The sequence below is a fragment of the Bubalus kerabau genome, chromosome 9, assembly GCF_029407905.1.
Source record: "Bubalus kerabau isolate K-KA32 ecotype Philippines breed swamp buffalo chromosome 9, PCC_UOA_SB_1v2, whole genome shotgun sequence".
Lineage (NCBI taxonomy): Eukaryota > Metazoa > Chordata > Mammalia > Artiodactyla > Bovidae > Bubalus > Bubalus kerabau.
Window position 1 is genome coordinate 88966795 of NC_073632.1, and position 27975 is coordinate 88994769.

Genomic DNA, 27975 nt, shown 5'->3' on the forward strand with positions numbered 1-27975 from the left:
AGAATTCCATGGACAGAGGAGCCTGGAGAGCTACATTTCATGGGGTTGCTGCAAAGTTGTACACGACCAAGCAACTTTCACTTCAGTGAACGAAGAGCCTGCCACAGTAGAGTTGCTCAATAACAAAGGAAGAGTCATCTACTTAGGCATTTCTTTTATTTTTAAGACCATTCATCTTCAAAGAAGGCATGAATAAGGTTTTATGATAGCAGTATGCTGTTAAATGATGAACATGTGTTTTAAAAGTATGTATTTTCTCTAAATGCTTTATAAAAGCAAAAATCTCTTCTAAGGACCACAGAATCGTGGTCCAATATGTATATGATTCATATATTAATACAACTTCCAAGGAAGTCTCCCTCCTCTACACACGCAACCCGAGAGAACAAGGCGGCTGCCAAGGATGAAGGGTCCCCATCTGTAAGGCCTGGAGCAGCTGTCTGTCGGGTGATGCTCTCCAGGCAGACACACCAGGCAACTGAGTCTGGATACACATCCTCTGAAAGTCAGTGCATTCCTGGACCAGGCATAAGGATTTTGGCATGAAGAACAGGAACTGCTTGTTAATTTCTAAAACCTCAATCTTTAACTTTTCCCCTTCTTAAAAATGGGCTTTCAGCTTGTGGAAAAGCTAGGAGTTGTTTGCAACTGTCAGCCTTTTAAAAAGTGCTCATTTGCTCCCTTAACAGAGCAAATGATGAGAAACCATTTTCCCGCGAATTATGGACAATATATAAACATATGCTTCAACGATGTCAATAGCTTTCTGTCCAAGAATGTCGTCCCAGGGGCGTGAGTCTTTCATTAGAACAAGTTCAGGATTTGTGACATTCCTTTTTTCGAACCTTTGATTTTGGTGCTGTGAAAAGAATAGAAAAGAAAGAGAAAATGAAGAGGTAGGCCCACGCAGACTTGCTTCATACCGACCAAGTATGTGTACACAGGAGGGGAAAACTGACCGTTTGGATTTTCTTGTTTGTAGAAGGTCTTTAACATCTCCACTGCCTCCTCAGCCCGATATCCAGGGGTGCACTGATGAAATAAGAAAGCTGAGAATGAACACAGGCCTAGGAAAATGTGTGCTGTATTCCGTGAAAATGGCAACACATACATCATTATGTAAACATATTTCAGATAACGATAATACACCTCATGGATATTAGGAAAATCAGTAAGGAAGTATATTTCCAAAAAAAAAGACCTCAATTAAACATCACTAATCAACTCATTATTATTTTTCAATCAACTAACTGTGTGATCCCAGTTCAGTTCAGTCACTCAGTCGTGTCCGACTCTTTGTGACCCCATGAATCCCAGCACGCCAGGCCTCCCTGTCCATCACCAACTCCCGGAGTTCACCCAGAATCACGTCCATCGAGTCAGTGATGCCATCCAGCCATCTCATCCTCTGTCGTCCCCTTCTCCTCCTGCCCCCAATCTCTCCCAGCATCAGAGTCTTTTCCAATGAGTCAACTCTTCACACGAGGTGGCCAAAGTACTGGAGTTTCAGCTTTAGCATCATTCCTTCCAAAGAAATCCCAGGACACCTACTAGTGATGTGATCTTGTGTAAGATACTTCAACTTTCTATGCCTCAGTTCCCTCATATGTAAAATATAGGTAATTATAGAAATTAACCAAAAAGGATTTTGTGAAAATTAAATGAGATTAGATAGTCAAAGGTATGGTTTTCCCAGTAGTCATGTACAGATGTGAGAGTTGGACCATAAAGAAGGCTGAGCACTGAATAACTGATGCTATGGAACTGTGGTCCTGGAGAAGACTCTTGAGAGTCCTTTGGACAGCAAGATCAAACCAGTCAACCCTAAAGGAAATCAACCCTGAATATATTCATTGGAAGAACAGATGCTGAAGCTAAAGCTCCAGTACTTTCGCTACCTGATGTAAAGAGCTGACTCACTGGAAAAAACCCTGATGCTGGGAAAGACTGAAGGCAGGAGAAAGGGGCAACAGAGGATGAGATGCTTGGATGGCATCACTGATTCAATGGACGTGAGTTTGAACAAACTCTGGGAGATAGTGAAGGAGAGCGAACCCTGGCATGCTGTAGTCCATGGGGTTGCAAAGAGTCGGACATGACTTAGCAAATGAAGAATGACAACAACAAAGTGAGATTAGATAACATAGCCCCTGTTAATTACAACACCTGGCACACTGTGAGTGCTCACTGAGCACTAAGCTATCTTTATCTGCTGTTCTTTATTTAACAGGGGCCCATGAAGTGTTTGATTCTGTAGAGCTCGGGTTGGCAGTCCACAGCTAGAAATGGTCAGCTAAGAATGGTTTTTATATTTTAAAGGGTTAAAAAAATATATATGTGACAAAAATATAAGTGGCTCACAAAAGCTAAAATATTTCCTCTCAGGCTTTTTACAGAAAAAACTAGTTGAACCTTACTACAGAGGATATTTTTTAAGTGTTCAGTTTCTTCTATCTTTGATTCTTTCAGCGAAAACATCAACATGTGAAAGAATAAGAAATTGGGATACCAGTAGGGGGATGAAACTTAATACCAGAGAATATTTAGAGACTGAGCAGATCATCTCAGGAAAAGAGGAGGAATAAGCTTAGGTTGTGAGACAACCAGCGGATAGTGGTGGGGTGATTATTAAGGGAGTACAAGGAAAGAAATTAGAGCAATAAAATGAAGTCAAAATATACAGGCCTTTGAAGGAGCACAACGTGATGCGGTCACTGGTAATGTCACTGGCAACATCACTGGCTTGTTGGACAGAAATGTTCCACCCGTGTCTGATATCTAAGGGCTCATCTTTGTTCAGCTGAGAAGCTTTGAGGAATTCTTCAGATCTTTCTCATAAATGAAGTACAGAGTCAGCGATTCATTTGCAAAGAGTTATGTAAGCAAAACCTGAGTTACTGATAGAAGTGACTGGAAGAAAGCAAATCACTTTGCACATTGTTTTAATGATCAGGATAACTGTTCTACCTACTCTCCATCCTATGACAGTTTCTTTTCTGATGTGATGGTAAAAGTTATCTGTTCTCAAAAGTGCAGGGCTTGTTGGGAAAGCTGATGTTCAGCTGGGAAAACTCAAAATAGAATGTTTTCCAAAACTTGTTCTCATTGGGATTCAACCAAATTTAGCCCTTCATAGGTACTTAATATTCTCCCAAGAATATCTGAGATCTTTGTTAACTACACACCATGTCCAGCATTTGTTAAGTCCTTTTCTTTTTAAAGCATAATACTTTTAAGATTAACCTTAGATCTTAGAGAGAAAAAAATCAAACCAGTTTATGGGAACTGGTATTTGTCTAGAGACCAAACTCTGAAATAAAAATTCCTTCTGCTCATAGCCTTAAACACGAAAACTCTGGGAGAAGCGTCAAAGTTAAAGAGAAAGTAGAATTTCTAAGTGGATTCTTGGGCCTGGGGGAAATTTCAACTTCAAAAAGGCAGGGGAAAAAAAATGAAATCAGGTATTGATTCCTAGATGCCAAAAATAGTACAGGGCAATCAAGCAAAATGACTGACTTTGTGAAAAATATTGTGTATTCACTGTAAATGGCTGCTATAGTCACCAACACTGGAGAAGGCAATGGCACCCCACTCCAGTCCTCTTGCCTGGAAAATCCCATGAGCGGAGGAGCCAGGTAGGCTGCAGTCCATGGGGTCGGGAAGAATCGAACACGACTGAGCAACTTCCCTTTCCCTTTTCACTTTCATGCATTGGAGAAGGCCATGGCAACCCACTCCAGTGTTCTTGCCTGGAGAATCCCAGGGACGGGGGAGCCTGGTGGGCTGCCGTCTATGGGGTCGCACAGAGTCAGACACGACTGAAGTGACTTAGCAGCAGCAGTCACCAACACAGACTAAGCATCATGCAAATTTGGTACAGCACAGAGGCAGGCACACATGTGGAGGGGAGAGGCCCATAGTGGTAGGGTCCATACACATAGCTGATGATGTTGGTGAAGACTGTCAAAGGAAAGCTTGGAAGGCTGGAACTCTCCTTCTGGAGGGATTCTGTGCATTAAGACAGCTAAGCACTCTCCTGGAAATGATTACCTGCAGTCTTACACTGAGGCATCCATGACCTTGACCAGAGGTTCCCAGCACCCACCTGGTTCAGTCATGGCTCCTTGGTGTACTGACAACACGCTAATTATCCGCAAGCCCGTAGGTGAGATAAGAGTAATTAGAAAGAAAAAGTATAACAGTTCATGTTACCTGAAATGGTTTCCCAGTACTCGGTAGATCAGCAGAGGCAATATCCAGAACAGAGCCACAACCACCAAATCTTTCATTCTGGCAGCCATAGACAACCAGCGGGATTCCTGAGAAAGAATTAAGGTCCTACAGAGAACAGGCAGTTCACGTGCATATTGTGACAAAACTAGAGTGGGTTTATACCAGCTATCCTAGAGAGGAAAGCCCACACTACCCTTAAAAATAATTAAACTTGGGCTTAGTCTTAAAAATTCAGTTTTGCAATCAAGTAGCATGACCGAGCAGTCTAAGCTGCTGGATTTAGGCTCCAGTCTCTTCAGAGTCGTGGGTTCAAATTCCACCACTGCCAGACCAGAGGTATTTCTCTAGGTCTAAGCACCCTTTAATTCAGGAAATTCCTTCTAGAATATAACTTAGTTTTAGGCTTCCCTGATAGCTCAGTTAGTAAAGAATCTGCCTGCAATGCAGGAGACCCTGGTTTGATTCCTGGGTCAGGAAGATCCACTGGAGAAGAGATAGGCTACCCACACCAGTATTCTTGGGCTTCCCTTGTGGCTCACCTGGTAAAGAATCTGCCTGCAATGTGGGAGACCTTGGTTCAATCCCTGGGTTGGGAAGATTCCCTGGAGAGGGGAAAGGCTACTCACTCCAGTATTCTGGCCTGGAGAATTCCATGAACTGTATAGTCCATGGCGTCGCAGAGTTGGACATAACGGACAAACTTTCACTTCACTTCATAATCTAGTTACACAAAAGAAAGAGGTTTAAAGGATTTAAAAATTAACATCTCACAACTGCAAATGGAGTGAAAACTGAATGTGTATTTGCTAAATGCTTGCAGCTTGGAGCTCTCTCTGGCCTCTCCTAAAGGAGATATTTTGGAATCACTAGAGAATTGGAGCCAAAAGGGAGGCAGGAATTTAATCCAGAGATTTTCACCTCTTAAAAATAACAGATTTTCCCTCTGTTCTTTCCTCAAGCAAATATAACTGTGGCTCAGAATAAACCAGACTAAAACGGAGCCACTCAGGACAGCACGATGGGCAGAGAGTTTACAAAGTGGAAACTGTATGTCTTATCATACTCAAAGCCCTCTCTATTATTTAGTGATTAAATGATTCACACCCACATACCAAAATAATGGACATGAGTTTGAGCAAGCTCCAGGAGATGGTGAAGGACAGGGAAGCCTGGCATGCTGTAGTCCATGGGGTCGCAAAGAGTCAGACACGACTGAGTGACTGAACAGAAACAACCAAAATAAATACATAAAAACATGCTAGCATGAGATTCAATAATTAATTGTTGAATTATCCAGCAATTTTTAAAAAGATCTTTAGAGGCTAACTGGCTGTACTCAGTATTTGTGTCATTTATTCCACAAAAGACACAATTCGAAGAGCTTTATCAACTTCCCATTTATTTAGTTTACAGTTCTTGGGGTCCAAAATCACTGTGGATGGTGACTGCAGTCATGAAATTAAAAGACATTTGCTACTTGGAAGAAAAGCTATGACAAACCCAGACAACGTATTAAAAAGCAGAGACATCACTTTGCTGTCAAAGGTTCATATAGTCAAAGCTATGGTTTTTCCAATAGTCACGTATGGAGGTGAGAGTTGGACCATAAGGAAGGCTGAGCACTGAAGAATTGACGCTTTCGAACTATGGTGCTGGAGGAGCCTCTTGAGAGTCCCTCAGACTGCAAGGTGATCAAATTTGTCCATCCTAAAGGAAATCAACCCTGAATATTCATTGGAAGAATTGATGGTGAAGCTGAAACTCCAATACTTTGGCCACCTGATATGAATAGCTAACTCACTGAAAAAGACCCTGATGCTGGGAAAGACTGAGGGCAGGAGGAGAAGGGGACAGCAGAGGATGAGATGGCTGGATGGCACCAATGACTCAACAGACAAAAGTCTGAGCAAACTCCGGGAGACAGTGAAGGACAGGGAAGCGTGGTGTGCTGCAGTCCATGGGGCTGCAAAGAGTTGGACCGACTGAGTGACTGAACAACAACAACACAGTATCATAAATACTTTCACTTTGTAGTTACTTGAATTTTTCAAGCCTTCTATGTAATAGGTATTCATGGCAAAAATAAACAATAAAGACTTATAAACAGAGAAAGAGAAATTTTAAGTCACCTGTAATCTGTTCACCAAAGGCAAAATAGGTGCATATTCTTCAGGTCTTTTCTTATGTACACTGTTAAACAGTCTAATTTATGGTCTGTCTTTACCTGACAGCTTAAGTTAGCTTGAAGCGTTTCTTGCTCTCACTTACTTGTTATAGTTCACTGATACTAAAAATAAGACTTCACTATTCAAAAATCTTTCTTAAAAAATGTTTTGGCCTAGGAACACTATATTTTGTAAAGTACATCTTCCAAAATTTGTTTCACAATTCTGTTTTCATATAGTAGAATCTTTTTTAACATCGTCTGGACTTTTTTTTGTTTTACATTGATGCCTTTGATTTTTTTTTAAATTGAAATATAATTGCTTTACAATGCTGTGTTGGTTTCTGCTGTACAACATCGTGAATCAGCCACATGTACACATATAAGCTCCTCCCTCTGGTGGGAGGAGCGTCCCTCCCACCCGCATTCCACCATCCATTTTTGAGTTCAGGAGACACGAACCTGTGATGTCAAAGGATACTCATCAGGCGGAGAGCAGCTGCACACATGATGCAGGGCTCCACGGTGACGTACAGCACAGTGTGTTCAAACACTTCAGAAGGACTCCTGTCGCGGCGACGGCACCAGTCTAGGGCCTGGTCAATGGCCACCATTTCTGCATGTCGAGTAGCCTGGAAAGAGAGCTGCCCGCACTGACCTTGTTGGCTACGTGTAACAGTATTTTACAAATATTCCAAAGTAAATATGAAAAACGGGCCTATTGTTTCTGCAAACATTTCAGCGAATAAAGGTTTCAGGACACCCTTAGCAGCTGACAGTGGATTTCCTAGTTCAAGTACCATAGCCCTGCTGACAAAAGATACCTAATCTGAGATGTCAGAGGAATTAGTGCTCTATTTTTAGTTAAGTATCTAAGTACTTTAGGGGACACTCTTTCAATTAAAATACCAGAGAGATAAGTCTCAAATAAAAAAAAGATGTCTATGGTTCCTGAATATTTCCAAGGAAACTGAAATTTTCATAAGCATGCGCTTTAGGTTCGAATATGTTTTCAAGACTGTCACTGACCTCACTCTAAACAAATCTATATTTAGAATGTCATCACTGGGATATCATCACTTGCATTTTCTCTGGGATAAGATTTTAAATACTGGCAGACTCTAGAGAGAAGCAGAGGTTTGGTATCAGTTTCAGATACCTTCTGGGAGCAGTAGAGTATAGGAGAAATGCACAAAATTTGAAGTCAACCATACTTCAGTCTGAATCCTGACTGTGACGTTACTAATTGTATAGCCTTGGGCAAGTTACATAGCTTTTCCAAGCCTTAGTTTCCCCAAATGTAATTCTAGTATCTACATCTCATAAAGTGATATGAATTATATGAAGCACAGTCACACATAACACTATATATGTACTCTGCTATGTGGCAATTATTTATAGTACTCATGAATAATTATGTTTATCAATAAACTTACACTTAGTGTCAACTATGTACAAGCCACTGCACTAAACTCTGTGGGGAAAAAAGTCTCTGTCCTCCAGAAGCACAAATTCGGTGGGGCAAACAGAAAGGTGTTCATTTACCTGTGGAAGGTGCTGGCACAGTGGCCAAGGGGCCATGGAAGCCAGAGGCAGATGGGAGCCCTGCTGGCCCAGAATGATAAACTCAGAGCTGGAAAGTTCTTTGGCAAAGAGGGTCCCATACCTGACTGCACACCAGAACCAACTGGGGAGCTTAAAAAAAAAAGCAAAGTTCCCCCCAACTTGGGTGCTTTTTAGAAATCAGGTTCAGATTTACTGAATCAAATGTGCTCATAGTTCTCGAGAAATAATCAATGACCTAAATCATCTCAATCAACTCTTTTACCGCTGAAAAACCAGAAGCTAAGTAAGCTATGTTAGGAGGTTACTAAAGACACACAGTTGGGCGAGGTGATGGCGGTGGTGACGGCGGGTAATGGTAGCAGAGCCGAAAGTAGGACTTGGGTCTCCTCTTTTGGGGTCAAGAGTCTTTCTCTACTGTGATTGTAGGGTAACCTTCTAAAGAGCACAGAATACTAAAAATAAATCCAGGTTAATTTCAAGGTGTGGAAGAAACTCAGGTCACTGGGGGTTTAGACAGAGGTTCCTAGGACATCCGACTTTCTCATGTTAAAGATACTGTACTGAACCACAAAATACAAATAGGGAAATATGACAATTATTTAAATCACAAAATTCTACTCATGAATAGTATCTGTAGATTCACTAATTGGTGTACTACGGCTTATTGGGCTTTCCAGGTGGCTCAGACGGTAAAAAATCTGCCCGCAATGCAGACCCAGGGTTTGACCCCTGGGTCAGGAAGATCCCCTGGAGAAGTAAATGGCAATTCACTCCAGTATTCTTGCCTGGAGAATTCCATGGATAGAGGAGCCTGGCAGGCTACATTCCATGCAGCTGTAAAGAGTCAGAAACGACTGCGTGACTAACACACATGGCTTACTACTTATCTTACAGGCCTCTTGATGTCCACATAACAACTGTTTTGTGAATTTGGGTTCCTATTTTGCTTGTGTTTCACTAGATCTGAGTTTTCTTGTTGACAGGTGTGATGAATGAACTCGAAAGTGCTCATAGTACCCCACCTCGTTCTCTGGCTCCCAAGTAAGATCAAAGTCAACGTGAGGGGTGGTAAAGTTATAAGCTCTCCTTGAGTCCCCCCAGCACTTCTTATAATCCTAAAACTTATGATTTCATTTCTACTCACTGTAACACGCTGTGGTGATACCACATTCAACAAATGTTTCCTTAATTCATAACTTCTCAACCTAACCACAATAAAGTCACAAAAGCTTTTCAAGTGTATCTGCAGGTGGTGGAGACTGTACTCCACTGAATTACCTGATATAGGAATAGCTTTCTTTATACAATCCTTTTATATCTCCACAGGTATCAATTGAGGGTGACTTTTTAATTGACTAGGAGGAACACAATAATTAAAGGTACTACACACCCAAGGGAGAAGGCAATGGCACCCCACTCCAGTACTCTTGCCTGGAAAATCCCATGGATGGAGGAGCCTGGTAGGCTGCAGTCCATGGGGTCACGAAGAGTCGGACAAGACTGAGCGACTTCACTTTCACTTTTCACTTTCCTGCATTGGAGAAGGAAATGGCAACCCACTCCAGTGTCCTTGCCTGGAGAATCCCAGGGATGGGGGAGCCTGGTGGGCTGCCGTCTATGGGGTCACACAGAGTCGGACACGACTGAAGTGACTTAGCAGCAGCAGTAGCACACACCCAAGAATACTAGAGTGGGTAGCCTATCCCTTCTCCAGCAGATCATCCCATCCCAGGAATCAAACCAGGGTCTCCTGCATTGCAGGCAGATTCTTTACCAACAGAGCTACCAGGGAAGCCTCACCAAAGGATACAATATGAGCTAAATTGCTATGTCTTATAAAGTAGAATTTCCAGGTATTACATTTGCTTAAAATGGAGATGGACTCTTTTCTTCTGTATGGACACTCTGATGTAATAAAACCCCTCTTGGATTTTACTCGTGTTAAAGCTCTATGAAATGGAAAATCAGACCCAAAGAATTTACTGCTTCATTAAATTTTTCTAAATTATCCAAAATTTTGAAAATCAGTATGGATCACTTTTTATAATCAGAAAAAAAAAAAAGACATTTTAAAAGGTTTCAGAAAACTGTCCTTCCACTTATGGTCACCTAACGCTACACAGATCCATCTTGCCACCAACCATGAGAAATCCATTCCACGCCTACCATCACTGTCATATTTTTGCAATTTACTCTTCAACTCACATACATTTTTGGTTTGATTAACTTCATTTCTCCCCTTCCCCACAACTTCATTGTTGTAGACCATAAGGCAGCCAACAGGAACTTCAGTATTGTCTAGGGCGTCTTTGGCCTAAAAGACAAAGTGGAAAATCTAAAAGATGATGTTCAACACTTGAAAAGATGAAAGAAACAGGCAGCCTAAGGAGTACACACATGAACAAACATCAGAGCAAAGAAACGCGGCTCAGTTTCCCCTTTTCTAAAACACACTTCAGTATTCAGTGCCTTTATTCTCTGTTGTGTCTATATTGAGAGACACTCAAGAACAAATCCCCATTATAGTCCTGAGCTCCCTGAATTTTTCTTTTACTGGAAGCAGAACTGATCAAAGACTACTTTTGATCCTTGTTCTTATATTGCCAGGGGTGTTGGAGAAGACTCTTGAGAGTCCCTTGAACAGCAAGGAGATCAAACCAGTCAATCCTAAAGGAAATCAGTTCTGGATATTCACTGGAAGGACTGATGCTGAAGCTGAAACTCCAATACTTGGGCCACCTGATGTGAAGAACTGGCTCATTGGAAAAGACCCTGATGTTGGGAAAGATTGAAGGCAGGAGGAAAAGGGGACGACACAGGATGAGATGGTTGGATGGCATCACCGACTTCATGGACATGAGTCTGAGCAAGCTCCAGGAGTTGGTGATGGACATGGAAGCCTGGCGTGCTGCAGTCCATGGGGTTGCAAAGAGTCAGACACAACTGAGCTACTGAACTGAACTGAACTGTGCACTCTTTTCTGATGGAGTACAGGCTTCTCAGGTGGCACAGCAGTAAAGAACTGCCTGCCAATGCAGGAGACGTGGGTTCAATCCCTTGGTTGGAAAGATCCCCTGTAGGAGGGCATGGAAATTCACTCCAGTATTCTTGCCTGGAGGATCCCATGGACAGAGGAGCCTAACTGGCTATATTCCATAGGGTCTCAAAGAGTCAGACATGACTGAAGCGACTTAGCACAGCACAGCACACATGTATTTGTAAACAGGTAGATGGATAAGTAATATTTATAAGTCTTTTATTAAAATTCTTTCTTTGTTGAAATTCCACTTGCTTAATCTTTCTGATGCTTTAAAAATTACAGAAAACATCCTCTGGTATTCAATAGCATCAAGGTGACCAGACTGCTTATCTCCCTGTGCCCACAATCTCTGTTCTAAGCGAGACAATAATGGCTTTGGAGCACTCTATACAAAACTGGCACAACCATTTTGAAAAACATTTTAGAAGCTTCTTTAAGAAGTAAACACACATGTGTGCTCAAGTCGCTTCAGTCATGTCTGACCCTTTGCGACCCTATGGACCATGGCCCTCCAGGCTCCTCCAGGCAAGAATAGTGGAGTGGGTTGCTATTTGCTTCTCCATGGGATCTTTCCAACCCAGGGATCAAACATGCATCTCTTACATCTCCTGCACTAGCAGGCAGGTTGTTTACCACCTAGGAAACCCCAAGAAGTAAACCTACAAAGAGCCTATCAACATCTAGCTCATTCTACTCCTAAGTATTTACTGAAGAGAAGAGAATATGTGTCCAGCAAAAACAAACAAACAAACCTTGTAAAAGAATGTGCCGGGAGCCGGCATATTGCATATTGAGTGAGGATCTGGAATAGCTCAACTAGAATTCTATCACTGCCGGGGGCCAGCGTGAGGCACTCCGCCCGTGGCAAAGGTCATGAGGAAGGAGGCTCGGCATACGCAAAGGCGGGATCGAGCCTCAGGAGTCCCCCTGGAAATTCTCGAGCATCTACCCCGAAAACCAGAGTCTGCCTACTTTCTGCTTTGTGCTTTCACCTACACCTCTGACTTTACGGGGGGCTGTCCCCCACTACCTCTCTCTGAAAAGAGAGTTAGCTTACAGCTCCAGTTAATAATTCCTGGGTGTGACAGTGTTTCAACCTACAAACTCCTTTGGAAATCCTCTAGCCTGCCTGAATAGGTTTTTCCGGCCACATGTGATTGTTCAGAGCCTCCCAACTGTGAGAGGCAGGAGATGTTCTAAACTGCCTAAACACAGATTCCTTTGAGTAGTTAAAAGATTGATTAGAAATTGTATTGGTGAAGGGTTTTTTCACTTGTTGAGCCAATGTTTGCTGCTAAGTCTCCATACTCCTTACCTACTGTGTCCTTGGCAGTGTATTGATTGATATAATGGGTGTATAGAAATGTAAAATGCAGCTTTGTCCAATGCTTTTTTGGAGGCTGGTGCCTGACTTTGGAATAATCACCTTTAGAGAAAAATAAGTTTCTTAAAATGTTAACAGGCCTCTGGGCCAGAAGATGATGTAAATCACCTGAACTTTTGCATATGATAAGTTTGAAAGCCTGGCTTCCATTAGAACCAGGAACTGCTGTCCTTGCATGACTCCACCCCTTCCCCCATTATCCTTTATGCACAACTTAAGGTATAAAACTACTTTGGAAAATAAAGTACGCCCCCTTTTTTTTTGTTCGAAATTTGGTCTCCCCATGTCGTTCTTTCTTTCACCTTCTGGCTGAGTTTTTCCTCTGAGGCGGGGAAGCTCGTCAAGCCTACTAATTTTGCCTGGGCTTCTAAGATCCGACGGGGGAGGCCTTAGTGTCTCCTCTCCTTCGGGAGAACGGGAGGACGCCTGCGGCCTTCGTAGGTGACGTTAATTCCCTGCTTTGGAATTTTATTCAGCCTCTTTTTTCCACTGAATTTTCCTACTGAGCTATCCTTATTTCAGCCACTTTTCTCCACTGAATTTCCTCACTGAGCTATCCTCATTCTATTGCTCTTTATATCCTTAATTAACGTTTAATTAAGCAGTTGTTTCCTGACCCTCGCCTACGCCGTCTCTCCTTCGAATACCCTGGATCAGCTGGGGCTGGACCCTGGCAAGAATGTTCATAACAGCTTGGCTGTTATGTTATGTTATTCCTAATAGCCAAACACAGGAAATAGCACAGGTGTCCATCAACAAAAGAATGGATAAACACGCCATGGAATACTACTCAGCAATAAAAAAGAAACAAACTACGGATACACACAACACCATGGATGAATCCCAGACATGCTAACGTAAAAGAAATCAAACACAAAAGTGCACACACTGCATGATTCCCTCCAAGTGAAGGACTAGAACAGACTAAACCATGATGAAAGTAATTGCAGCAGCGGTTCCATCACCAACAGGGATGAGTAGCTTGATTGGAAAGGGACACAAGGAAATCTGGGGAGGAAAAAACTTTATCATGATAAGGGTGTGGCTTACACAGATGTCTGCATCATTCAGAACTGAATGAACAATACATTTAAGACCTGTGCATCTCACTGTATGTGAAATATGCTAAGTCACTTCAGTCATGTTTGACTCTGTGTGACCCCAGGGACTGCAGCCCGCCAGGCTCCTCTGTTCATGGGATTCTCCAGGCAAGAATACTGGAGTGGGTTGCCATGCTCTCCTCCAGGGGATCTTTCTGACCCAGGGATCAAACCCGCGGCTCCTGCGCTGCAGGTGGATTCTTTACTGCTGAGCCACCAGGGAAACCCATGTGAAATATATCTCAACTGAAAAATACAAATGAGAAAAGTAAGTTTAGGCACAGTTCCGCCACCATCCCAGGGATGGTAAACTAATCATTATAGTTGCAGAGTCACCCCTCCATCACTAGCTGTCCATTTTTTTTCCAGCCCTATGGTTGAGGGAATGGGCTTCCGTGCCAGCTCAGCAATAAAAGAATCTGCCTGCAATGCAGGAGATGCGGGTTTGAATCCTAGGTCAGGAAGAACCCCTGGAGAAGAAAAGGGCAACCCACTCTGGTATTCTTGCCTGGAGAATCCCATGGATAGAGGAGCCTTGTGGGCTACAGTCCATGGAGTCACAAAGAGTCAGACATGACTTAGTGATTAAACCACCACCATGGTGGCTGAAGGAGCCCCAGCAGTTCTGGGGCCCAGGACAGCTAAGGAATACTTCTTCAGGCAGAGAGCAAAAACAGGCAGGTTACTTTTGGGATGCCTGGACACCACAGGTGAGAGAGAACCTGAAATGGTTGTGACCCGTGGACTAGCGTAGTCATTTCCACCTCACTATGGTTTAAAGAACCCAAGTACTGCTGTTTCTAGAAAGGCATAGCATTTCCTGTTTGGGCAGGCCGGAAGACACTCTAGAAGACTACATTCCTACTGAAGCAGAGGTATTTACACACACCACAGGGCACACGAAGTACCAAGTTGAAGGCTTTGCTGAAATCAGTATGTGTTCCGTCTCCTGCACTAGCCGCCTGCTCCCAGCAATAACCCTATCATAATGCTAGCGTGGGTCCCTTAGCTGCTTCAAACATGCTCAGCTGACACTTTTCATTTGGCCAACAGTGGTGAAAGGAGAGGCACGTTGTGGGAGCATATGATACTTCTCTTGCATCTGGAGTAGTGGGATAAAGCTGGGGCCTGGAGAGATGGAAGGAGACAGTATCTGAAGCCATAATACCACGTTCTTCAGAACTGGGTCATGCACTACCCACAGGCTAGTTCTGTCCCAGTTATGTAAAAAGTTAAAGCACACCCAATTTGTGCAAAGTTTGAAAGACTGCAGAGGTCTTTCAAAGGTTTGGTGCATATATACAAATAAAAAATGTACCATAGGTTACTACAGGAAGGAAAGCTGGGAGGAGGACTGACAGCTGGGGAGGGAGGAGACAATAAGAACCAGCACAGTTAAGGCAATCGTCACACAGAGAGTGAAATTTAAAATAAGTTCAGGATGATGCATAAACTGGGGTCCACAAGAAAGACAAATCATGTGCTCATCCATCAAATATCTGTCGAGGGTTTTGAGTAGGGAAGTTATCCTGGATTATTAGGTGGCCCCAAATGCAATCATAACTGTCCTTATGAGAGATGCGGAGAGAGATTTGACACGTAAAGTAGATAGCAATGGGATGATGGAAGCAGAGAGATTTGAAGATGCTATGCTGTTGGCTTTGAAGATGTGGGAAGGAGTCATGAACCAAGCAAGGAATGTCACGTTAGAAGCTGGAAAAGGCAAGGAAATATATTCTCCTCTAGGGCCTCCAGAGGGCGCACAACCCTGCTGACACATTTGTTTGGGGGCAGTGAAATGGAGAGTGGACTCCTGGCCTCCAGAATCATAAGAGAATAAACCTATGTTGTTCTAAGCCACCAAGTGTGCAGCATTTGTTACCGAAGCCAGAGAAAACTAATACACCCTGTTAAGAGGAAGAAAAGATAAGCTAAAATGGGAAGAAAGTATTTATAAACCATATATTTAAGGGGACTCTTGAGAGTCCCTTGGACAGCACGGAGATCAAACCAGTCCACTCTAAAGGAAATCAACCCTAATATTCATTGGAAGGACTGATGCTGAAGCTGAAGCTCCAATATTTTGGCCACCTGATGCAAAGAGCCCACTTGTTGGAAAAGACCCTCATGCTGAGAAAGCCTGAAGGCAAGGAAAAGGGGAGTGACAGAGGATGAGATGGGTTAGATAGTATCACTGATTCAAGTAACATGAATTTGAGCAAACTCTGGGAGATAGTGAAGGACAGAGGAGCTTGGTGTGCTGCAGCCCATGGGGTCACAAAGTTCAGTTCAGTTGCTCAGTTGTGTCTGACTCTTTGTGACTCCATTGACTGCAGCCCGTCAGGCTTCCCTGTCCATCACCAACTCCCAGAACCTCAAACTCAAACTCATGTCCATTGCACTGGTGATGCCATCCAACCATCTCATCCTCTGTCGTCCCCTTTTCCTCCCACCTACAACCTTTCCCAGCAATAGGGTCTTTTCCAATGAGTCAGTTCTTCGCATCAGGTAGTCAAAGTATTGGAGTTTCAGCTTCAGCATCAGTCCTTCCAATGAATATTCAGGACTGATTTCCTTTAGGAGTGAATGGTTGGATCTCCTTGCAGTCCAAGGGACTCTCAAGAGTCTTCTCCAACACCACAGTTCAAAAGCATCAATTCTTCAGCACTCAGCTTTTTTTATAGTCCAGCTCTCATATCCATACATGACTACTGGAAATACCATAGCTTTGACTAGACAGACCTTTGTTGCTAATGTCTCTGCTTTTTAATATGCTGTCTAGGATGGTCATAGCTTTTCTTCCAAGGAGCAAGCGTCTTTTAATTTCATGACTAGGTCACAAAGAGTCAGACACAATTTAGTGACTGAATAACAACATATTCAACAACAGTCTAGATCTGGATTATGAAAAAAAAAAGCTCAAAATTCAACAGTTTAAAAAAATTGTTAGAAAATGGGCAAAAGATACTAAAAAACATTTTATCAAAGATGGCATACAGATGGCAAATAAGTATATGAAAAGATGGATACATCATTAACCATTACGGAATGCAAATTAAAACCACAATGAGATATCACTACACACTTACCAGAATGGCTGAAATAAAAAGTATTAACAACAGATGCCAGTGAAGCAGAGAAACAGGATCTCATATATTGCTGGCAGGAATGTAAAATTGTTACAGCCACCCTGGGAGATGGCTTGGCAGTTCCTTAAAGAGCTAAACATGCACTTAACATATGACCAATGATTGTACTCTGGGCATTTGTCCACCCAGGGAAATGAAATCTTATGTTCATACAATAACACAATGTCATATACAGACATGAATGTTCAATGACATTTTACTCCTAGCCCCAAACTGTAAATGACCCAAATGTCCTTCAAGGGTTGTCAGGTTAAACAAAGCACGTTGCATCCACCCATGGAAAACTACACAGCAATGAAAAGGAATCAGCTATTAACTGACTCAAGGAAATAATGTTGAGTGGGAAAAAAAATCCCCAAAGGTGACATATTCAAGTATACCACATTCCCAAATGACAAAACTATAGGTATGGAGAATAGATTAGTGACTGCTGGGGGTTAGGGTGTGGAAAGGATGGTGGCCATAAAGGGGCAGCAAGAGGGAGCCTTGTGGTGATGGAGAAGTCCTAGTGGTGATCAAACAAAACAGGTAACAAAACTGCACTGAACGACACATACACAGATGCACACACAGGCGCACACACATAAAGCTGATGACATGTGAGCAAGCGCTGCAGACTGGGTTAAGGCTATATTCCTGGCTGTGATATTTCGCTAGTTATGTAATATGTTACCACTAGAGGAAACTAAGTGAAGGGTACTGGGGCCTTCTCTGTATATTGTGTTGCAACTTGCTGTGAATTTGTAATTATTTCAAAATGAAACATTAAAAAAATAAAAGGTGGAATAAACCAGAAGGCTCCTACAATGGCAATTAAGAAGAGATGGCTACTGAGGTAGGAGGAAAACCAGGAGTGTCTGGGGTTATAGAAGATCCAAGGAAAATACTGGGCCAAGAAGGAAGGGTCAGTTTGGGTGGGATGGAGGAAATGAAAACCAGTAGCAGCCTGAAGAGGGACTTATGTGTAAGTTACATTTCTAGTTTCTATTACAACAGACTGTTTGTATGTCAAGTGTTCGGATTCCGAGCTTGCAAATAATAAGAGCTGAGAGCTTGTTGGAAAGCTCCCCCTGATGTAGGACTAGTTCAGGCACATTATTAATTCATGTACTTTATAACCCGGTGCGACTGGTTTCGTGATTTCCCCATTTTACAGATAAGGAGACTGAGCCCTGGGAAGGTTACGGGATCAGTCCCTGTGTGAGGCTGGGCCTAGAGCCCAGGCAATGTGGATCCTCCACTCACTTGTTCAACAAATCTCTGTGGAGCACCTGCAAGGTTCCTGGGTTTCCAGCCACAGCTCTGCCTCTAATGTCTACTCCAGTCACCACTGACCAGCTACTTTACTGGTGCCTGGGTTCTTAGCAGTGCTAGTTCAAGGGACAAAGGCAAAGGGGACATTTAGCAAGAGAGTGAGACGTAAAAAGTCTAAAGAAAAACAGAGTAAACAAACAGGGGGCCACGTGACAAGGATTATCTGTAAACCTGTCTGCTGAAGAGTTCTACGTGAGGCTACTTGTTCATTTCAAACATGCAGGAGAGGATCCAAGAGCAGAGGGAAGGAGGAGCAGGTGGCAGGCAGAGGCAAACCCAAGCTGCCCGGTGCGGGTCCCTCCACATCCTGACTTGTTCACCTGGAAAACAGCCGGGGCCACGCTCCGGGCCCCTGGAGAGGGGACGAGATGGGCCTTTCATTCTTTCCTTCGGGTTTTCTCTTGTTTCCTCCAAGAAAATTATCTGCTTATAACTCCATTTCCCACTCTATATTATCTTCCTGTTTCATTTTTGTGAAAATGCCTTCCACCGCTGTCCCAATTAGAGAGAAAGCATGAGTGACCGTAGTACTTGAAAAGGGCAAATAATACTGTTGATGAGGAGTGGCCTAGACTGAGGGTGAGGAGTGAGCAGCTGGAATGGTGAGTTAGGGAGGAGGTGGCAAGAGCAACCTTAGAACCCCACAGAACGAGTCACGTGTATATATGCATATATCAAATACATATATCTGCTTTGCTGTGAAGTTCAAAATAGATTTAATTACACTGAAAAGAGTTTTTAATCCATCCCATCTTGTACTTTCCAACATTCCCACGACCTCTTCTGCCAAGTCCAATCGTTTCATTATAAATGCACAAAAGAGCAGGCAAAATGGCTCTGAATTGTACCTATGTAGGTTTTCAACCACCTCATCTTTTTTGAGAGGCTCCGTTACTATTTAAAATGGCAATTTTGTCTTTCATAAATTAATAAGTTACCAAGGTTCAAAACTGAAGAATGAAATCTCTCTTCTCACTGGCTCAAACACTGGTCCCTACTCCAAATGTCTTGAATGTCGTTTCTTTTGCTCGTCTAATGTCATCTCCTGCACTAGCCAGGGTCCACCTGCTACAGATAAAGACAGCGCTAGGACAGAAGAGACTGTGCAGCTTCTCTAAAGCCGTCCTTCCCACAAACTACTTTCTAGTCATGCGGTGGTAGCAGGAGGGGAGAGGGGCTCAGAGTGCCTAGACTCTTGGAGAGTACCTGAGTATATCTCCTACAAAAGAAAAAAGAAAATTGGAGGAAAAGACAATTCGGCCAGGACAACTCTTAGGTAGAAATAATAATGTTCGAAAGGTCAAACGACACTAGAGCTGTTACTGCTCGTGACTCTGAGAAGCTCTTTTCTCCTGTAACACACTAAACTTCTCCATACCTGGGAGCCTGGCGCCAAGAGCCTCCCAGCCATCACCCAATGCTCCCCACCAGCCAGCTGAGTCAGTCGAACCTTTCATTATCCTTCCAGGTCCTTTGTCCTTAATCTTCTTGGAGCCCCTCTGAGAATCTGGTGAAAGTTATGGACACTCCCACGCGAAAAAGGCACAAGCACGTGACATTTTTACATACACTATCAAGGTTTATAGATTCCTCCTAAAACCTGAGCCCTGGTTAGGAAGTCCTGATCCGGACAGATAGTTGGATCCCCTCCTAACCCAAGACCGAGTCCTCCATTTCTTTGTACTTGATGATTCCTCCCCTTGAGAACCCATCTCTTCTTTTCCACTCACCTATATCCCATTTCCCTTTTTCAAGTTAAGAAAGCATCCTGTAATTTCACTCAACTAACTTGCTCAGGACCTTGTCACCTATTATCTGATAGCATTTTATGTCTGCCTCTTATTTTGGATCCTGGACTTGCTACTATTAACTTTTTCATTTGTGGGCGGCTTAATTTCATCAATTAAACAGCATGCTCCTGCAGGGAAGCACTAGATCCAAGCACCAGCAAACCTGTTCTGCTCACCTTTGTAGGCCAACCACATGGCACAAGGCCTAACACAAAGAGACATTTAATCACACTACATTTGATACAATGGATCTGTCTGTGCTTGATTTCTTTTTGAATTTCCCTCACACATGCCATAATCTTATACTAATACTGCTGCTGCTGCTGCTGCTAAGTAGCTTCAGTTGTGTCCGACTCTGTGTGACCCCAAAGACGGCAGCCCACTAGGTTCCTCTGTCCCTGGGATTCTCCAGGCAAGAACACTGGAGTGGGTTGCCATTTCCTTCTCCAATGCAGGAAAGTGAAAAGTGAAAGTGAAGTCGCTCAGTCATGCCCGACTCTTAGCGACCCCATTGACTGCAGCCTACCAGGCTTTTCCGTCCATGGGATTTTCCAGGCAAGAGTACTGGAGTGGGGTGCCATTGCCTTCAGGTGCCTGGAAAAAGCAACTATAATACACGATTTATTCTAGAAACCTTGCAACTTTTCTCCCTCTGATGCTCTGATGATACACTTATATACTCAATATTTCTTTTTTCCTAAGTGTAAAGTAAGTATGGCAGAAGACTTGGGGGTAAAAAAAATTCACACATCAAAAAATAAAAACCACTCATAATCCCAACATTACAAAATATGATCACCAGTATTATTCTGTAACAAATTTTTCAGGTTTTTCCTTATGTCTGCATATACATATTTGTAGCTTTCAAAAAAGTCAAATAAATTTATACTATATATACCGTTCAGCGGTCTGCGTTTTTCATCCAGAAACATATTACAAACATTTCTCTATGTTGAGTAATATTTTTTCAGCACATGATTTTTTTAAGGCTACATAGTGCTTCTCTGCATAAATATTTATGATTCACTTAATTGGTCCCCTATTGTTTGACTAGCACATGTGGCTATTTTTCAAATTCCTCACTTTTATAAACAAATGGAGAACTTCTCTGTATATCTCCACTGATTCCTTATGAATTATTCCTAGAAATAGCTATAAAATCCAAACAGTTCCTACAATGTAATTTTTTTTTTTAGAATGAAGCATTGTCAACCATTCTTTTTTTTTTTAAGGCACACCAGAACTTTTTTTTTAATATTTATTTATTTGGCTGTGCCAGGTCTTATCTGCAGCACACAGAATGTTTTAGTTATAGCATGCAAATTCTTAATTGCAGCACGTGGAATCTGCTTCCATGTTGCTGCTGTTTTTCAGTCGCTAAGTTGTGTCTGACTCTTCCCAACCCCATGGACTGCAGCATGCCAGGCTCCCCTGTCCTCCACTACCTCCTCGAGTTTGCTCAAATTCACGTCCTCTGAGTCGGTGATGCCATCTAACCATCTCATCCTCTACTGCTCCCTTCTTCTTTTGCCTTCAATTTCTCCCAGCATTAGGGTCTTTTCCAATGAGTTGGCCCTTTGCATCAGGTGGCCAAAGTATTGGAGCTTCAGCTTCAGCATCAGTCCTTCCAATGAATATTCGGAGTTGATTTCCTTCAGAATGGACTGGTTGGATCTCCTTGCTGTCCAAGCAACTCTCAAGAGTCTCCTCCAGCACCACACTTTGAAAGCATCAGCTCCTCGGTGCTCAGCCTTTTTTATGATCCAACTCTCACATCCATATAGGACTACTGGAAAAACCATAGCGTTGACTATATGGACCATTGTTGGCAAAGTGACGTCTCTAGTTTTTAATACATTGTCTAGGTTTGTCATAGCTTTTCTTCCAAGGAGTAAGTGTCTTTTAATTTCATAGTTTCAGTCACTGTCCACAGTGATTTTGGAGCCCAAGAATATAAAATCTGTCGCTGCTTTCACTTTTTCCCCTTCTATTTATCATGAAGTGATGGGACTGGATGACATGGTCTCAGTGTTTTGAATGTTGAGTTTTAAGCTAGCTTTTTCACTCTCAACTTTCACCCTCATCATGAGGTTCTTTAATTCCTCTTCACTTTCTGCCATTAGGCTGGTATCATCTGCACATCTGAGGTTGTTGAAATTTCTCCGGGCAATCTTGATTTCAGCTTGTGCTTCATGCACCCCAGCATTTTACACGGTGTACTCTGCATCTAAGTTAAATACGCAGAGTGATAACATACAGCTTTGTCATACCTCCTTTCCCAATTTTGAACCACTCAGTTGTTCCATGTCTAACTTGCTTCTTGACCTACATACTAGTTCCCTGACCAGGGATCAAATCCAGCCCCACTGCATTGGGAGCAAGATGTCCTAGCCACTGGACCACCAGGGAAGTCCCTACAATGTGGTTTTTAAAAAGGAAAACTAATAATAACATTGGGCAGAAGAGAATATATCTAGGCAATTCACAGAGGAAAAAAAATCCAAATGTCTAATTAGGATTCCCAAGGCATGGTAGTCAGTGGGAATAAAGTGAAAAGGCAGAGGGGTCCAACAGAGTACAATGGGGAGCAGTGAGCAACCAAACACAGCACAGGACAAACTGGGGGTGAAGACAGGTGGCTGGACTCAAATCACATCTCCGTCCTTACCAGCTCCCTAACTGTGGGAAGCTTGCTTAACTCTAAACCTCGATGTCCACATCTGAAAATGAGGACAGTAATAATACACACCTGATATGCTTTCAAATTGTGGTGTTAGAAAAAACTCTTGTTCAGCAGTCCCTTGTTCAGCAAGGAGATCAAACCACTCATTTCTAAAGGAAATCAACTCTCAATATTCATTGGAAGGACTGTTGTGAAGCTGAAGCTCCAATACTTTGGCATCTGATGCAAAGAGTCGACTCACTGGAAGAGACCTTGATGCTGGAAAAGATTGAGGGCAGGAGAAGAAGGGGATGATAGAGGATGAGATGGTTAGATAGCATCACTGGCTCAATGGACATGAATTTGAGCAAACTCCAAGAGACAGTGGAGGACAGAGGAGCCTGGCATGCTGCAGTCCATGGGGTCACAAAGAGTTGGACATGACTTAGTGGTGACTGAACAGTAAGCACCATAGAGCAGGACTACTGTGGACCTTATACATTTGGTCAGTATGAAACACAGCCCATGGCAATGTGTCTGGAATGTAAGAATGCAATGCTGTTATTTTTTTTATTTGATTCTAAGCCAAATCGTTAGAATTATATGCTGTGGTGATTAAAACAATGACCTTTATTATATGCTATCTCTCCAAAAGAAAACTGTCATGAAAAATAGCGATTTTACAAAACAATAATAAAATATAGAGAACGTTCTTTAAAGTTTGATAACTTCACCAAAGAACAACAAGAAATGTAACACAGATATTACTTCTCACCTGTAACATTGCGAAATGTTCAGTAGTGATAATTCCAGGGATGGTAGGAACGGGGGTAGGACAGACCATTCTCACACACTGGGGACGGACGTGGGACCGCTTCAGGCCAGCGCTATCCAACAGCACTGTCGATAGCGATGGAAACATCGTTTGATCTGTGCTGTCCAATATGGTTGCCACCAGCCACGTGTGGCTTCTGAGTACCTGAAAAGCGGCTAACGTGACTGAGAAACTGAATATTTAATTTCATCTTATTCATGAAATAACTAGGCACATATGCTAGTGGCTACTACACTGGGCAGTATAGTTCTAAAAGGCAATCTAAAAACATCTAGATAGATGGCTTTAAAATACATACATCCTATGTCCCATGTTTGGTAATTCACTCCAGAGCAATAAAAGAACTATGGGATGGGGGTGAGAGGAAAATAAACTGAAACAAGAAATAATTATACCTAGGAAAAAAGGATACTTACAATCATGAAGAGAATATGTAATTTGACTGATTTAAAAGTATATATGTCAATAAATTTAAAAAATAAATTTCTTATGACTATGAATTATCTATATAATCAGAAAAAGAAAACATTAAACTATTTTCATTTGGGGAAAAAAATACCATAAAGATATTACTGAATCAAAGGATAAACTCAGTTTTAAAGCTTTTTTATATGTATATAACAAAGTTGCCTTCTAGAAAAGATGCCCCAATTTCAGCAAACAACTAACCAACTCCTCACACACACATCCTTATCTACAACAAGCATTGCAAGTTTTTGACCTTTGCCAATTTAACAGCTGAAAAATTATGCTAAGTCGCTTCAGTTGTGCCTGACTCTCTGCAACCCTATGGACCATAGCCCGCCAGGATCCTCTGTCCATGTGATCCTCCAGGCAAGAATACTGAAAAATTATATCTCTTTTTAATTTGAATTTAATCTATTACTAGTGAAATTGCACATTTGTTAACTTGTTCCTTATCTGTGTTTCTTTTAGAAATAGCATGTTCATTCATATACTTCGACTTTTTCAATATTAGTGTGTATACCTCTTTGCCAAGGTTCTTTATATATCAAGGTTATATCAAACCTGTCCTTTTATTTACAGTACAAATATTTTCCCTCCGCCCTTTGCTTTGTTACTTTGTATCTTACAAAGTAAGATACATTCTTACTATTCATTCTTCTTTTATGTTTTCTGCCTTTTATCATATACTTTAAAGAATCCATCTCCATTCCAATTCCTCCAGGCCTTCGCTCAACAAACACTAATATCAGCCAAGCACTCAGCCACTTGAATTGGCCATATAAATATGTCTACTCTGTCCAGGTGCTGCAAGTATGCTAGTATCCTCCCTATTATTACATGTACACTGGACACCTCACTTTCAAATTCCTCAGAACACGTTGCTGCTAAGTCGCTTCAGTCATGTCTAACTCTGTGCGACCCCATAGACGGCAGCCCACCAGGCTCCCCCGTCCCTGGGATTCTCCAGGCAAGAACACTGGAGTGGGTTGCCATTTCTTTCTCCAATGCATGAAAGTGAAAAGTGAAAGTGAAGTCGCTCTGTCGTGCCCGACTCTTCGCGACCCCATGGACTGCAGCCTACCAGGCTCCTCCGTCCATGGGATTTTCCAGGCAAGAGTACTGGAGTGGGGTGCCATTGCCTTCTCCGTCAGAACACATTAGCTGCCTCTGAATCTGGTACTAGCTATGCTTCTGGTCTGATCGTAAACTCTTCTCAGAAGTACACAGGACACTTTCTATTACTTCTACAAGTCTTCAAAGTAGTTTAAGATTTGAAATTTCTTTAGTGGAGGTGGAGGGGATGGTTGGACAAAGTCCAAGATTTATCACAAGCATTGTTTTCCCTTTGTTTAAGACCTGGAAGAAACATATGTGTGTGTGTGTTAGTCGCTCAGTCGTGTCCAACTCTGCGACCCTGTGGAGTGTCGCAGGCTCCTCTGTCCATGGGATTCTCCAGGCAAGAATTCTGGAGTGGGAAGAAACATATACTACTGGCCAAAAAACAAAGTGCAAACTAAGGACCTCCTTGACCCTGTGTAGATAAACTAGGCAATCACACCTTTAGGTGTTTATAGTCCGATTGTGGCTCAGATGGTAAAGCGTCTGCCTGCCATGCAGAAGACCTGGGTTCAATTCCTGGGTGGGGAAGATCCCCTGGAGAAGGAAATGGCAACCCACTCCAGGACTCTTGGCTGGAAAATCCTATGGACGGAGGAGCCTAGTAGGCTACAGTCCATGGGATGGCAAAGAGTTGGACACGACTGAGCGACTTCACTTTATGTTAAGAGACAAAAATGTCAAGGCCAGAGAGACCCTAGAGACTACTAGGAGTTCAACCATCCCATTTTATAGAGTAGGAGGCAGTACTCTAGGGGGATAAAGTGACTTGCCCAAGGTCATATCAAACAGGTACACACTGCTACATTTAAAATGGTTAACCAGCAAGGATCTGTTGTATAGCACAGGGAACTCTGTTCAATGTTATGTGGAAGCCTGGATGAGAGGGAGTCAGGGGAGAAAGGATACATGTATATGTATGGCTGAGTTCCTTTGCTGTCCACCTAAACTATCACGACATTCTTTTTTTTTTTTTATAACAACATTCTTAATGGGTTATATGCCAATACAAAATTAAAAGTTTAGTTTTTTTTTTAAAAAAAAGGTAGTAAGAAGACTCAAATGTTCAGTCCAGAAGTCTACAGAATAGTGTGGATGATATGAAAGGAGAGAAAGAAAACACATTTCTGATACACAAAGGGGAAAACTTCAATGGCTGAATAAACTTGGCTATTTCTAAAACCACTATTGAGTCCTCTATGGTAGGATCTCTCAAAATTTCATCTATGCAAACTCCCCATAAATATTCTGAGGAGAGTTCCTAAAGCAAATGAAAATAAATGGAAGAGACCAAAAATTTTCAGCATTCCCACATCCCCTGACCTCCAGGTCTCTTATCCATAGAAAGATGTAAATGCAGCTTAATTTGAGACATTTCAACCTTCCTGGGCATTTACTATCATCCTCATGACTTATGCCGCCCAGCATATGATAGTATTGAAATCATTTGGGGGAAGGAGAGAGATTTTGATATCACATGAAAACTCCTTTTTTCCAGCTGGAAGAATTTAGTAACATAAAATGAGTTCAGGACAAACAATTCCATATTATAAATTAATCATTTAAAGCATAAGTGAAGTGAAGTCGCTCAGTCGTGTCCGATTCTTTGTGACCCCATGGACTGTAGCCTCCAGGTTCCGCCATCCATGGGATTTTCCAGGCAAGAATACTGGAGTGGGTTGCCATTTCCTTCTCCAGGAGATCTTCCCGACCCAGGGATTGAACCCGGGTCTCCCACATGGTAGGCATTGTAGGCAGACGCTTTACCGTCTGAACCACCAGGGAAGATCCATTCAAAGCATATGTGAACATCAAGGTATCAAACAAAAAGTTACACATCCTATAAGTTTAATGGGGAGAATAAATTTTGAAGTGGGCTGAAAGACTGCATCATGAAATCAAATCAGGTATGATGACCAGCATTTGTTTTTTCAAAATGGAATGAAAGAGAAATACCAGGAAAACTGTGCATAGGAAGGTTAAGTTTTGTCTCAATTATATCTAAGTGTATACTTGGCATTTACTGGAATGTAATATGGCTGGATGGCATCACTGACTCGATGGACGTGAGTCTGAGTGAACTCCGGGAGTTGGTGATGGGCAGGGAGGCCTGGCGTGCTGCGATTCATGGGGTCGCAGAGTCGGACACGACTGAGCGACTGAACTGAACTGAACTGAATACAAAATAGATTTTTTTTTTTTTTTTTTTTTTACTAATTCACACAGTCCATGGGATGGCAAGAGTCGGACACGACTTAGCTACTAAACCACCACCACCACCACTTTCAAAAAAGTATGAGAAACAAGTCTTTAAAAATATGCATATATGTGCGTCTATGATTTATATACCTATACATACACGCCAAATACACTTTTATCCCTATTAAAGAGTTCGCTGGCACACGTAAGTACGGGTAAAGCTTGGGTTGTACACAAAGCTTATCAGAGCCCTCCTTAATCAGGAGTCCTGAAGGGAGTGAGGGAAGAAAGTAAAAGAGCAGAGTGCAAGAGGACGGATGGATGAATGGATGAATGGCGGAATCTGACTGTTAAGGGGCCTGTTCTTATCCTGCTGTCTACCAGAAACATCCTCAGCTTCCTTCCTTCTCCTAGGTAGGTTCAAGGGGTCATACATACAAAATAATGTATCGTCGGGAATCTGCCAGTGTCCACAGGAAAGAAGAGGACACAGCACGCACGTGCCAGCAGCCCCCGAATAGGGATGTTGACGCTTACTTCAAAACAGTGAAAAAGAAACAATTTCCGTATTTCTTCTCTTCCTTCCCTCAGAGCCACGTGAGAATGGACTAAAGTACATTTCAGGACAGTAAAAGCCAGCTGTTTCCCCAGAGATTGTGAGCGCCATCGAGATTATTAAGACCCAGAAAGTACCCCGGGGACATTTACTCAAATGCTCGGTCGGGATAAGCCGGAGAAAGTTCCGATCCTATGCGTCCACGCCACGGCCCCCTCACCATTTGCATCGCCTGCTCCATCCACTTTTCGGTCTCCTCCGCAGACACCGAATACGCGCCATCGGTAGCCGCGGTGGACCTGGCCTTCGCCTCCATACTGCACCCGGGCCGCCTCGCTCAGCGACAGAGACCGCGGGGAAATAGGAGCACAGGCTGCGGAACGCGGCGGATACGGGCCG

General features: G+C 42.6%; 1 protein-coding gene across 9 annotated transcripts; it reads right to left on the reverse strand.

Moving 5' to 3' along the window:
* Positions 1 to 139: 139 nt before the first annotated feature.
* ADAT2 (adenosine deaminase tRNA specific 2) lies at positions 140 to 27932 on the reverse strand. 9 transcript variants are annotated; one of them, XM_055535825.1, is made up of 7 exons: positions 27797 to 27932; positions 22490 to 22681; positions 10173 to 10277; positions 6879 to 7041; positions 4213 to 4319; positions 960 to 1032; positions 140 to 859 (listed from the first exon to the last, which is right to left on the reverse strand). In XM_055535825.1, the coding sequence occupies exons 3-7, from the start codon at positions 10230 to 10232 to the stop codon at positions 816 to 818; spliced, it is 447 nt and encodes a 148-aa protein (XP_055391800.1). In that variant the 5' UTR covers positions 10233 to 10277; positions 22490 to 22681; positions 27797 to 27932; the 3' UTR covers positions 140 to 815. The 9 variants fall into 9 exon arrangements, with proteins under 9 accessions (XP_055391800.1, XP_055391795.1, XP_055391794.1 ...); XM_055535820.1 differs by lacking the exon at positions 22490 to 22681 and adding an exon at positions 23178 to 23302 and having other exon boundaries at positions 6879 to 7029; positions 27797 to 27921; XM_055535819.1 differs by lacking the exon at positions 22490 to 22681 and adding an exon at positions 23178 to 23302 and having other exon boundaries at positions 27797 to 27921.
* Positions 27933 to 27975: the final 43 nt, after the last annotated feature.